The 14,181-nt window shown below is 41.2% G+C and overlaps 1 protein-coding gene across 1 annotated transcript in view; it reads right to left on the bottom strand.

Annotated features, from left to right (window-relative positions):
- The window catches only part of kcnj3a (potassium inwardly rectifying channel subfamily J member 3a), a 28,733-nt gene extending 18,132 nt beyond the window's left edge, over nucleotides 1-10,601 (bottom strand). Inside the window, exons 1-3 of the mRNA XM_066686389.1 lie at nucleotides 10,363-10,601; nucleotides 9,013-9,699; nucleotides 5,408-5,624 (exon numbers count right to left, since the gene is read on the bottom strand). Of these exons, the coding sequence (XP_066542486.1) occupies nucleotides 5,408-5,624; nucleotides 9,013-9,693 (898 nt within the window). The 5' untranslated portion in view covers nucleotides 9,694-9,699; nucleotides 10,363-10,601. The remainder of the gene's footprint in view (nucleotides 1-5,407; nucleotides 5,625-9,012; nucleotides 9,700-10,362) is intronic.
- Between the last annotated feature and the right edge of the window lie 3,580 nt (nucleotides 10,602-14,181).

The following is a 14,181-nucleotide window of genomic DNA, read 5'->3' on the forward strand; positions in this document are numbered from 1 at the left end:
GTTAAATAAACATGGCTTAATATGTAAATCAGTCTCGAATTGCACCCAATTAAGATGGCATGACTTAAGCAACACATACGGCCGTACTGGTGCATGACCACAATCACACACAAACACACACACAGCCCTTACAACGTGGGTTCCATCACATCAGTGTGCCATAGATAGTCTCCTACCACCCACACACCTCTCAGCAGGCAAACACATAGACACTGCACACACAAAAGAGAGAGGGGAGTGCTATTTTTCCTCAACACAGCAAATAAATGGTGAGAAATAGAGGGGAAAAGGGACAAATAAAAGAACAATGGATAAAGTGTGTGTGTGTGTGTGTGTCTGTTTAAGAGAGAGCAAGGCAGCTCTAAGCTTGGTATTAAGTAGGCATGAAGGCAGTGTGAAAATCCTGCCTTCAGCCTTTTGTGGCATTTTACACACCAATACACACCACTAGCAAGCCACATAGACCATTCGGCCCTTTTGCAAGCGCTTGTTAAGCTGTATATTTGCAGGCAAATGATCAGTCTCCCTCAGTCTGGAGTGCTGCCCTCTGGGCAAAAGCTGCTTAAATATGTTTTGATTCAATATTAGTGGCCAGCTCTGTGGGCAAGCTTTGATTTACATATCGAAGTCATTTATTTCAGATAACGATTTAGTGTCAAAAAGTGGTTGTTTAAAGATGTTTCCAGCTTAGTCACAAAACATGTAATTTAAAAAAAATATATATTTTTAACATTACTCACTCTGCAGCTGAAATGATATTGCAATCATGTGTGTGGGCAATATGATCAAATATCACTACATGATTTATATCCTAATATTAGTTTTTCATATTAAATATATTTTCATATTAAATATAAAAAAACTGAGGATAGTATTTATTGAACAAATTCAGTTCGGTTAAATGAAGAAAATACATATATATATATATAAACTTATGTATATATAGTCATACAGCTCCAGGGACCTGAAGGTTGTGGGTTCAAGTCCCGCTCCAGGTGACTGAATGTGAGGAGTTTGGTGTGTTCTTCCTGTGTCTGCGTGGGTTTCCTCCGGGTTACTGTCTGTGAGGAGTTTGGTGCGTTCTCCCTTTGCCTGCGTGGGTTTCCTCCAGCTGCTCCGGTTTCCTCCCACAGTCCAAAAACACATGTTGGTAGGTGGATTGGAGACTCAAAAGTGTCCGTAGCTGTGTGTGTGTATGTTACACTTCCAGGGTGTATTCCAGCCTTGTGCCCAATGATTCCCACCATGACCCTGAACTGGATAAGCGGTTACAGATATATATATATATACATAATATTGAATAGTTTGTCATTTTGTGATATTGTGATAATACATGCTGTTGAAATGGATATTTGTCAGTCTTTAAGTCAACAAGTTTCATGAACTAATGAACTACTCTTCTAAAGCTAGAAACGCAGTCAGTGCAGGTTGATAACATCAGAGCATCTCAGAAAGCGCTTTTCCACCAACACTACACAAACCGCAAGCCTGTGAATTATCAGAGCTTTTGCACAGTGACTTTGGGAAAAGTGCCAGTGTGGTCTTATGGTAATGTCTCAGCCCTACACTTAAAGAGCGCTGCATTCATCATCAGAAAATTTCAAATCAGCATGACAGTCACATAAGCACCCTGCTTTTCTGCTGATGCTGTCAGAGCTTTTCAAACATACTGTATTTGCTGACTAAACGCAGGTCCCCAAAATAAATTCTTCCTTTTAAAGCTGTGAAAGCAATGCACATACACAGTGAACGTGGAACAACTGAGGTGTTATCAATCGCTTTAGACATGAGGAGCTGCTGACTAAATTTGTCAAAGCAAGAATTCACAAAATATTTCAAATCTAAGGTAGCAGCCTAGCTGTTTGTTCATAATATATGCAGCCCCCCTTTGATCACTGATGGAAAGATACAAATTGAGAAAGCTGCATGATGCATGAATATCATTATTACTGAAGTCTTCTACAGTTGCAGTAAGAGATGTGCTGGGCCCATTTTTCTCTCCTCATACGCTTTTTGATGCAGGAACTGAGCGCAGGTCCATTTCCCATACTAATGTTCTTAAATTTTAAATACAGTACTCTGCAAAAGTCAGAAACTACACTTCATTTATTTTATTTTAATTCATTAAGCAATTGTTCATTATGTATAAGTTTCATTTATCAGTGTCATGAAAAAACCTAACAAAGAAGAAACCTAACAAAAAATATACAAAGGCCTCCAGCTCTAAGTACAATATAACATTCTGCAGCATTAGTGTGTAAATGCTTTACACTGATATTCTTCTTTGTTCCAAAGTAGAATCTCAAAATTAGGGTAAGTTATAATAATTTGGAGCTCCATTTTTAATCACTTATTTTCCATGTGAAAGTGGATTACCCTGTAAATTGAAAGTTGGTCTCTGACATGTGCACAGTAATGTAGGTCACTGTTAAATACCCTTAGGATAATTCTTCTAAGGTATCAAGCAGCTTTAAGTACATACCACTTCTTAACGTAAAATACATAAGGCAAATAAATGATACGAAGTAAACCAATAGTATGACAAAGTGACCATGACTATGTCTAACAGCATAAAACTGGATTGGTCACGTCTGGCCAATGTCTGACCATTTAATAAGGTCAGTAAAGATGCAGATACTGATCTAGAACATTGAACTGGTGCTTTACAAGTTGCAGTTTGGTTAATGTGACATCAACAAAATGAGAAATGTTAACCACTTCAGCAAAACGATTCAGTAATGTTGCTTTGCCTGTTTTCACAGCTGACAGCATTTCATTTGCCGAATGATCACAGTTTACTGATTCACTTTCAAGTCCTGCACCACTGCCACGGCTCATAAATATATTCCACCCAGCGCAGCATATAAGCTGACAGTGAGCAGAATTATACTCAACTACATAAAGAAATATTAACTAACACAGATGAGTCTTTCATCTAAAAATGCAATGTTCTCATACATAATGCATGGGAAGGGGTAGGAAAGACCACTATTCCACAGTGTACCAGGCGCGCTGTGACATGGCTAAAGCACCTTGGCCTGAGGCAGCACAGCAGTGGTAGCTATCAGGTACAGCTGCCATTTCAAACGTGACCCTGAGGTCTGCAGACTTCAAAATCTCAAAACCACATGCTGCAAAGCACACTGTCAATTACTGCCTTTGAGGCAAAAAAACCCCCCACAAAGCTCCACAGAATAAAACCCTCTTGGAAATCCTCCACCAGGACAAATGAAAAGAGATATCGCTGATTTCAATCAGGGCACAAAAGCCACTATTTTGTTAATGAAGTAATTTATGATGAAACATTAATGTGTGAAATAGAAACAGCATTAGGCTAATCTTGTGGTTCATATGAAAGTGACCATTTTATTCCATATATCCTTTACTGAAACAGCACAGAATTCATGAGAGCACAGTGAAGAAGCTGTTACTCATGCACTCTCAATATATTTTTAAAATCCAAGACAAGTCACTCAGTTCCCCTCTATATGCTGCTGTACTGCAGTGTGTGTCCACAGGCACAGCAAGACAAAGTGCCTTGCACACACACTTTTCAGGGTTTCAAAATAATCAGAAGTTCAGTGGCTGTGCAAAACCTTGAGAGCACACAGGGGGAGGTGGGGGCTGGGAGTGGTAAGAGCAGGTTGCCATGGAAACAGAGTTACAGTGACCAGAAAACTAGAGCATCTTGGGATCTGGGAGTTTCACTGTACATCCATTTTTAATGAAACATTGTTTTTAAGGCACAACTTTTTCATTCCTGACTCTCTCAGATCGCGGGAGATGAAACCTGAGTTCATGCTGAATTTCACTTCCATCAGATGTTTTTACCATAAACACATTGCATCTATTATCTCGGAATCACCTTACAGTTATGAAAGGCATGTTTAGATCTCTTCAGTGACAAACTAAAACCTTTTTAAATGACAGCAATGTCACACCTCATACAAGTTCTCATAAACAACCAGTGCCTGCTCCAAGCCTCTATGTGTTACCTCCACAAGGATCATGTGCCAAATCACAGAATAAAGCAGTCAGAGCCAGCACTTTTAAAAGCTATGCCTCGGGATTTTGTTGGCTTTATCTTACAAATGCTTAATCCACAAGCCAGGGACCACGGGAGCTTCAGAAGCAGTTTAAACCATAAGAGGCCGTGTCAAACACTCTACCCAATACGACCACACAGACTTTTCCTCTGGTCCAGTTAAAACCTTCCTTAGTATTCAGCTGATTATTCCTTGACACCTAAACTGACCTCCAATTGACCTTCGGGAACTTAATGAAGAAGATTTGTTTGCACTTATTTTACAATTGAAATTTCATTAACAGGTGGCTCTATGATCTTCGGTCAGAGGTAAATATTACACAGAATAAACTTGTCTCACTAGCTAAAGAGGATTCAGCTGTAGATTCTAAAATACATTTTCAAAAGTCCTAGCTAGACCAGGTATTATGCCAAATTTATCAAAATGTGATGAATGACACTTGGAAAAAAAAAAAAAAAAAAAAAAAAAACACACACACTCACACAATGAAAAATATTCAGTCTCAAGGTTTTTAGATTGTTATCAGGAAAATTGACAGACTCCAGAAACTGAAGAAGTGTAGGCCCTAGCAGTGGGCAGGTGTTTAGGCAAATTTTAATGTCATTTTGTCCAGTCATAGACAAAAAGCTGTCTTTTACAGCAACAACTCTTCCCACCTGTTTGTCTTTCACAGTTCTATTACAGCTGATATGCAAATTCCAAATTATACTAGAAGAGAAAATAATAAGCGTCTATAAAAACACAAATTCATACATCGAACTTCACTGATAGGAAAAACTCAGTGTCTCAGTTTTTTCAGTGTCTGCCAAATGCCCTTTAATATAACACACTACTTTACAGGACTCTGGAAAAAAAATAAACGCTGCTTGCTACCTCTGTAAAGAGAGCTATAGAAGCTCAGTCCAATAGAAATTATAAGATCACAGCCTTCTTATGAACCAATGCCCTTATTACATTAAATCTAAAAAATATTGCACATGCAATTATGATATTTAAATGTCCTAGCGATGTTTCAGGGCAGTTGTATTCTAAGGTTGGGCAGAACGTAGCCTGTTTAAATTCTGATAAGATACGGCCATAGTGTTTTATTGGAAGGCGGCACAGTTTTTCCCTCCATTAAACACAGTTACACAGCAGATAGTCTTCAGCACTGGCTCTGAATAACATGTTTACACACACACTTTATCACAGTAATCAATAAAGCACAATCAATCAGATCCAGTTAAGGGTGAAAAAAAATGTCCTGTTCAGCCCATTTACAATTATTCACACTGGTCAATCCAGAATTAATCACTCCTCAACTACAAGAAAGTTTCCAGAAAATGGAAAACCCAGCCGGAGTGCAGGAGTGAATCACTTACCTGTGGTTTCCACGATTCCCTCCAGAATTACCACTATTTCAAACTGCTCCATGTGCATGGATCGCTGAGAGAGCTCGTAGAACGGGCTCTTACTGTCGATCACGTGGCAGATGGTGAGTGGAGACACAAGGAAAAGCTGATCAGCTCCAGTGCTGAAACCAACATCCAGCTCCAGCTGATCCAAAGGCAGGAACTCACCCTCAGGCGTCTGCCGAGACTGAGACAGAGAGACAGAGTGAGAGAGATGGAACAGAAGAGAGAGATGGAGAGTGGAGAAAGAAAGAAATAAAGAGAAGATATTAAAGACAGATAATGAGACAGTGTGAGGCAGGACAGGGCAAAAAGATGGGGCAGAAAAGGTGAATGGAGAAAACATTAGTGACCACAAGAAAGGATTAAAGAAAGAGGTAAAAATACAGAAAAAGAAAGGAAGACAAGAACAGAAAAGGTGAAAAACAGAGACAGTAAAAATTTAAAAATGAGTGACAGAGTAACAGAGGGGAAAAGAAGAAAAGAGAATGGGGTAAGAGAAGAGAAAAGAGTGAGAGAGAAGGGGAAATGAGGTAGAAAAGTTGGGCACATGGAAAGAAAAGACCAAAATATGGAGATTGAGAATGACAAAGACAAATGGATTTTACCACTGAACAAGACTATTTAGATCTCCTGTTTCAATGTAAATAAATATGGACAATTAGAATTTGAGAGAGAGAAAGAGAAAAAGGTCTAAAGAACTTAAGTGTGTCAGTGATAGAACTGATATCAGTCGTCCGAGAACAGCACATAGAGGGATGAGACGCAGGTTCAGGAACATCTCCGCTAAAGCTGTGCCCTTATAACTTTGAGTCAGGAACTGATCACAGTTTTTTACTGTACTGGCTGATGTAGTTTTTATCTGAGTTAAATATCAAGTAAATATATACAGTTCATAACCTGATGCACAAGGACAACTATCAAATCTAAAGCTGTTAGAGAAAGAGCAGTTAATGGCTGTTTCTGACAGGTAGACCTTAAAAAGTAGCTCCAATTAAGTCGAGTAGCTGAATAGCTATGCTGCACTAGAACTCAGTTCTCAGTCGGATAAACAACTTAATCCTCCTACTCTAGGTAATCGCTAACATTTAAATTCTGCTCACCTAGGAGAGTTTTAAAACATGTGCCTTAACTTTTAGGTGAGGAAAACTGCTTCGTAGAAATACTTCATAAAAATGGCCTGCTGTTGCTATGGAGATGGTCATTTAACTAACAATTATGAATGCACCCTCCAGTGAAAAGCAAGGATTTTTTTTAGACACGTCGCACATGGTATGTGTGAAAAATCATCTCTCAAAAAAAAATTAAAGCATTTCGGCTTTAAACCTGCTGTGATCCAAAGACAATCTGAGTTGGGAGAATTCACACAGAAGGGGTTTCATACATCATAAACCAAAGGATGCAATATTGTCAACTTTTGGACTGTGGGAGGAAACCAGAGCACCCAGAGGAAACCCACGCGGACACGGGGAGAACACACCAACTCCTCAGAGACAGTCACCTGGAGCGGGAATCGAACCCACAACCTCCAGGCCCCTGGAGCTGTGTGACTGCGACACTACCTGCTGCACCACCGTGCCGCCCCGTTTAATTCATTTCCAACTCAAAATTAATTTGAATGTTTTTACTGCATTTAAATCTTTTATTAAGGTGGCAAAGTGGCACAGCAGGTAGTGTTGCTGTTACACAGCACCAGGGTCCTGAAGTTGTGGGTTCAAGCCTCACTCCGGGTGACTGTCTGTGAGGAGTTTTATGTGTTCTCATTGTGTCCATGTGGGTTTCCTCCCATGGTCCAAAAACACATGTTGGTAGATGGAAAGGCTATTCAAAAAAGTGTCCATGGGTGTGAGAGTGTTGCCCTGCAAAGGACTGGTGCCCCCTCTAGTGTGTGTTCCCAGCCTGCGCCCAGTGATTCCGGGTAGGCTCCGGACCCACCGGGACCCTGAACTGGACAAGTGCTTACAGACAATGAATGAATGAATAAATATTTTATTAGATGTGCACATTAATTCTGGAATGAATGGTAAACTACATTCCAAATCAAGGCTTAAGATCAGTAAGGGCTGCTTCATTGATTATGTCTACAATGTATTCTAAAATACATTTTACACAAGTAAAATCTTGTGTTACTGTGCACTGATAGCTAACACAGAACCATGACCCACTAAAAACCGTCTGATTATTAACATGGTTCATTCCTGTGTTCAGTGTTTTTTTCCCTTTGATGAAAAAAGCCAATGGCTTGGTCACAGAGATATGCTTCTGTTTTGCAAATTGATTTCATTAAGCCCAGTATTTTAAATTATATATTTGTAAGTGGATATCAAGACTACGGTGTCTGCATTGATGTACTGGTAAATGTGATATTTGCCTTCAAGTAGAATGATCCCTTTACAGGAGCAGCTGATCTTAAAAAGGAACTCCATAAATTGTTCAAAATCTCTGCATAATTTTAATCACTTACATATAAGCAGTATTTCACTGTAGTTTTATACGGAACCTTGTTTTAGAGCTGGTGACATGTACCAGGATTTTCAATGTCTACAGTGTAAATAGAGCCCTTTTATTTAGAGTCGTAAATGACCTGTATAATAAACAAACTGAAAAAGTAAGTTTCCTTTAGATGTTGTTTTGGTTTAGGGCACACACCTCTCTGCCATGTGAATTCATAAACATTTTATATACTTTGTTTCTGTAAGGGAGCTTTCAAAGGAATTAAACACTTCACATGTCTGGTTCCTAGGACCACCACTGCGATCTACTCAGATTCTGCAATGAAGCATTTCTCTTCAAAAGCCTCTAACTCATAAATGCACAGCATACCTTAGTGGGGCCCATGGATTGAACATGGGATGACTGGGTTCAAGTGCTCTGGGCTCTAGGTAGTTTAGCACACGGGCTATTAGTGGGAAACTGGTCAGCTGCCTATAGAGTGTAAATGTGGGCATCCCCATAATTCTCTTAATAGGGGGCCTAGATCAGCCCATAATGAGATATTTGAAAGATTTTATGTTTTCAGTCTACAGTGTGAACTGTGTCTAACCCTTACTAGCTCCAATGTTGTATATCGTCAACATTTAACCTGTGGACATACCTTACTGGCAATAAAGGAGTGTTGGCTGTGTTTGTTTACATTCTGTGCAGGAAAATGAAATTCACTTTTAAATTAAATAATTTAAAGTAACAGTATGGATTTTTACCTCAACATTACAGTTACAAATCATTGTGATTCTTCACTGACCTGTATAACAGGGAAATAAATAGCATCTGCCCTGGAAACTCTGGCCTCAGCACTGCAGAGACTGCACTATGTAACTTCTGGAGGCACGCTGGAAACCGACCCCCACACTCCCTCTATGCTTTGATTTCAGGACACTGCTGTAAAAGTGAATTACATTCTGCCAATATAGGGGGAGCCCAGGAGCAAAAAACAATAAACCGTACCTAGTGTTGCTTTAAAAAAAAGACTGAAGGAGAGCTAAGCTCAACTCCCTCAAATGAAGGTCCTTTCTTAAGGAAGATGAAACGGCGAGTCCTGCAGAAGCAGGACTTAGTTTAGAAGAACCTCTGCTTACTTTGAGCAGTTTGCAGCGGATCTGTGCGGAGACCATGTGGCTGTTCCTGAGGTTGCCCACCCTGAACATGAGGGTGAGTTTTCCGTCTCTCTGCGAGATGGCCGCATGCTCGCTGAACATCAGCGTCTCCGCGCGCTTCTTGGGCTGTGACATCTTGATGAACATGCAGCCGATGAGGAAGGCGTCCACAATGGAGCCCAGGATGGACTGGAAGAGGAAGAGGATGATGCCCTCGGGGCACTTGTCAGTGATGTAGCGGTAGCCGTAGCCGATGGTGGCCTCGGTCTCGATGAAGAAGAGGAAGGCAGAAGGGAAGTTGTAGACGTTGGCCACGCATGGCGTGTACTTGTCGCCATGCGCGCGGTTGAGGTCTCCGCGGATGTAGGCGATAACCCACCACATGGAGGCCATGAAGAGCCAGGCCACGGTGTATGTGAGAATGAAGATGAAGAGGTTCCAGCGCCACTTCAGGTCCACCAGCGTGGTGAAGAGGTCGGACAGGTAGCGGCTCGTCTCTCCGCCCAGGTTCCCGTGCTGCACGTTGCAGCGGCCGTTCTTATCCACGAAGCGCTGGCGCTTCCTCTTTTTCTCGGCCGTGGGCTGCTGGAACCCGGAGCCGGCAGAGGACGACGTGGTCACTATCTGGTAGTCGTCCCCGAATTTCTTCCGAAGTGCGGACATAATAGGCTGCAGAAACGAGCAGGGCACATATGAGAGAGAGAGAGAGAGAGAGAGAGAGAGAGAGAGAGAGAGCATTGTTGGTAAACAAACAGGTGACTATTTTAACAGTCTGAACTGTACGCCGTTAATTTGCATGAACTGATTTTAAAGTGTTTCTGAGACTTTAGCTGATTTAAAATGTAGATTTTGTACATCTAACATCAATTTATGAGGAACTGGTTCAATCAGAGTATTTATTTGAGCAGAATAAACCTAGTTAACACGCTTGTTACAACTTTTTAAATGCTGAACTAGTGATATTTTTTTAGGTTTTGTCACGTTCTGTCCTGTCCCTCATTTTAGTTCAGTCTTACTTCGAGTGGGCCATACAAACTCAGCTTAATATTGTATTTAAGCCCAGATAAGAATATTCAGGCTGACTAGCTTAAATACTTCACTGGGAAACATACACTAGGACATTTAGACAAGATAGGTCAATTATTTAGACCGTTGGCTCAGCGACCGGGAGCTAGTCACCGCGCTGACAGAAAGAAGTAACGTACAACACACAATTTAAAAGCGAGGGCTCTAAAGCAAACAAAAGCGCCAGAGCTCTGCTGTTTCTGTTTAAACTGTTCAGCGACGGACAGCTACATGAATGAAAGAAAAATTTAGACCCGAGAGTCTTACCTGTGTTTTACCATACGGAAGCTCTCCCTTCACTCACTGGCGGCTTAAAGGGAAGTAAATATATACTAGGTGATTAAAAATGGATTGCGATGCATGTCTGCCCGTTAGAAACGTTCCTGATGGAAAATAGAGAGCATCTCTCCCCCAGGCTGCTGCTCGCTCATCTGCGTCTCTCTCTCTCTCTCTCTCTCTCTCTCTCTCTCTCTCTCTCTCCTACCCCCTCCGTTTCCTTTACTGCCTTTTCTTGTCTCTTTTTGTGCCTGTGTGCCTTTTTCCTCATTGAACTATCTGTTTCTATGCATTTCTCTCACCCTTCCTTGTCTTTCCTCCTTTTGTCCCCCTCTTTTATGTCTCTCATTTGTGTTTCTCTATCTTTCTTTCTGTCTCTGCCCAGCCGCTCTCCTTTTTCTGTCTCTGTTCTTTGCTCCTCCTGCACCTACCACAGCCGAGCCTGCAGCTCCAAGTTGACTATGGATTTCTTCTTCTCTTTATCTTTTTTTTTAATGACATACACTCTCCCTCTCTCTAATTCTCTTTCTTTGCCTGAGTCTCTTTTTCTCTGAATTTCTTTTTCTGGAGCGCTCTCTCACTCTTTCTCTTTCCTCTGCCTTTCGCTCTCTCTGCCTATAGCTGTCTCCCCCTCTCTCACACCAACACTCATTCTCTCTCTCTGTCACACATAAACTGTGTCAGCTCTGAGACACGTGTTGAGAGGCAGTGTAAGGAGAGAGAGCTGGGCTCTGTTCTTCTCTCTGTGATCAGTGTTGTGTGTGAGAAGGGTCCTGTGCTCTGGTCTCTCTGTCAGTGCAGATAAGTTTCTGCTGCACTCCTTCTCATCTCGAAATGGAGTCAGTCTGGTGAGTTTTCTTGGACTGGCTGGTCTTAGTGCTGGCTGGTTTCTGTTCTACATTTAAGGTGACTACTGACCTTTCTGTGTAGTGTGGAGCTGAATATGGTAGAGTATGTCATTTAAATCAACTCTTTCCTTCGCAGTTCTGCTGATACTCACATGGCGATAGCTCTTCTCCTGGTTCTGGCTGCAGTCAACAGTTAACTCTTTTGATTTGCTGATGTTGAAGAGGTGATTTGTATTTTGGCACCTGTCTGCAGATTTATTATCCTTTCAGGTAAGGTCTCTCAACAATGTTTGAGACTAGGGCCCATCACAACAGTGTCATCTGCAAACTTGACAATGGTGGTAGAGCTGGAAGTGGCCACACAGTCATATATGTAAAGTGACCACAGCAGGGGACTCAGGAAAAAGCCTGAGGGCTCAAATACTGAGGGTGAGTGTGGGAGAGACGTGCTTACCTACCGGAACTGCTTGTTTTCTGTTTGGAGATTCAGTAACAGGCATAGGAGATAGGAGTTCTTCCAAATTTGTGGTGAGTTTGGAGGGAATAATCATGTAAAAAGTCAAGCTTTAGTGAACAAAAGGCATATTAACATAATTATCCCTAGTGCATAGGTGTGTTGTGTAGAGAAAGTGTGAAAATGTTTCTACTGTAGATCAGTGAAAAGGTGATCAAGTTTCTGACCAGCTTTTAAAAGCACTTAATTGTGAGAGATATTAGGGCTATAGGGCAATAATCAGTGAGGCACGCTGATTCATTCTGACTTGCTTGAGGGTTCTTGGAGATATCAGTCACAGGTGACGCTGTTGGGTGTCAAGGAATAAGGCATCATGGAATACCTCCAATGCCAGTTCATCCTGGGTGTTGTCTATGAAGCAGGGGTAGGTCTGCCTTACACGATATATAAGTATATTATACTATATTATATCAGTAACGTTACCTAATGGGGAGAAGCACAGCATAATGTGTTAGCTAGCAGAGAGTCTCTTGCTTTAGCTAGAGTAGGTGGCTAAGGGAATTAGCTTTCCATAATGCATTAGCTAAGTTGTTTTGTTATACAAGACATATTTTATAGATGCTCTCAGATATGGGCAGAATAGCAAATTCCCATGTTTGGTGACAAGACACCAGTGGGGCTTGTTTGCGAATAATTGAGTGGTGTTAGCCAAGTTCTCCAGCCCTGGGGAAAGCTAATTATCTTCATGTGGAAGACCATGAGAAATGACTGCCATGGGAGCTGTCTCTGTTTATATAGTGGACAGGTACTCCTTCATCAATCACAATTATGATTGGTCTGTAAGTGGCATGTCAGATGTGTGGGCTTTGGTGCTTCCAGGGAAAGTCAGGCTTAAGAAATTTCCCATAGTTAGATACAGAATGAAAGTTAAAAGGGAACTACTTTTCAAATGTGCTTAACCACCGCTGTTTACATTTTGGTGCCTTAAAATATGGTTTATAATACAGGAGATGACAGCTTCAGTGTGCTCTATGACTTGCAAAGGGCTGTAAGAAAATAAGTCCTGTTTGAAATGAGGTGGCTGGATTGATAGTAAATTGTGGTCTGTGCATTTAGACATTTGTATTTATGTTTCAAACTCTGAGGTGTCCTTTCTGAACGTTAGCCTAATTGGCTTAATTTTGGTAATTTTTGCTTGATATTTATTGTAATATCTTTGTGGCTTCTAATGGCAGCTAATCTCTTTTTTCCTTAAAAAAATGGATATGCCTTCTCTCTCTCTGCTCTTTGTCTCTCATGTTTCTCTTTTCTTTCTATAATTTCAGTTTAACACAAAGCACATACTACAGTTTTCTTAATACAGTGAACTCTAATATTACAATAACTTCAATAAATAAACAAAATAAACAATAAAATCATCTGGCAGTAGCAGCATGGTGGCGCAGCAGGTAATCACACATCTCAAGGGACCTGGAGGTTGTGGGTTCAATTCCCGCTCCGGGTGACTGTCTGTGAAGAGTTTGGTGTGTCCTTCAGTTGCTCCTGTTTGCTCCCACAGTCTAAAAACGCACGTTGGTAGGTGGAGTGTGTGTCGCCCTGTGAACGACTGGTGCCCCCTCCAGGGCGTGTTCCTGCCTTGTGCCCAGTGATTCCGGGTAGGCTCTGGACCCACCGCGAACTGGATAAGCAGTTACAGACTATGAATGAATGAATGAATCATCTGGCAGTGACTGCAAAAAAGGGAACCTCAGTAGCGTTCTGATATGAACAGGACCTCAATAGATTAGTGTCTGATAAATGACAGATGACTGGAAAACACTACATTTCCCCCTGCCATTTGCTCCTTGCTCGCTAAACAAAGTGAAATGTTAGTGTACGTTTTGTCTTTTAAACCATTGTATCAGTAGCTATTCAGGTTTAACCCTAATTCTTGCAGTTTTCTCTTCTGCTGACTACTTTCAATGAATCCTGGGTCCTTGAAATGGTGATCCTTTTTCAAAGGGTATGGTTTTCTCCATGGTTCTTTTTTAACTAACGTATTAGAATCCCCTTGCATCCCTTCTCAAATCTAGCCCAGAATAACGTTCTGGATTTCACAATTTGACTAACGACATGTCCACATCTCCCAACCCAAGCAGTCTAGAACTAGGATTACTCTGACCTTACATTGGATGGCTAATTTATCTGAAATATCTCTGTATATTCAGTTCTGTTCATGAGTTCAATGTAATAACACACTTGTTTGATTTTTATGGTCTGTCTTCTTTACTCTTTCACAGCCCTTGACTTCCCACACATGTGGAACCTGTTATACGTGTGAGGAAACACCCGTGTTTTTCCTTCATCACTTATGGTCTATTTATAGCCAGAGTGGATGTCAAATGTAATTTTCTCATCAAAGGAGAAGAATGGCCAGCCACCTATATTGCCGTACCTGCCTAATTTGATTTGTGTTGACAGTCTGATTTACCTAGGCCTTGGGAGGATAGATGCACTTTGAAAAATCTC

Source organism: Hoplias malabaricus, chromosome 12, assembly GCF_029633855.1.
Source record: "Hoplias malabaricus isolate fHopMal1 chromosome 12, fHopMal1.hap1, whole genome shotgun sequence".
In the NCBI taxonomy this organism is placed as follows: domain Eukaryota; kingdom Metazoa; phylum Chordata; class Actinopteri; order Characiformes; family Erythrinidae; genus Hoplias; species Hoplias malabaricus.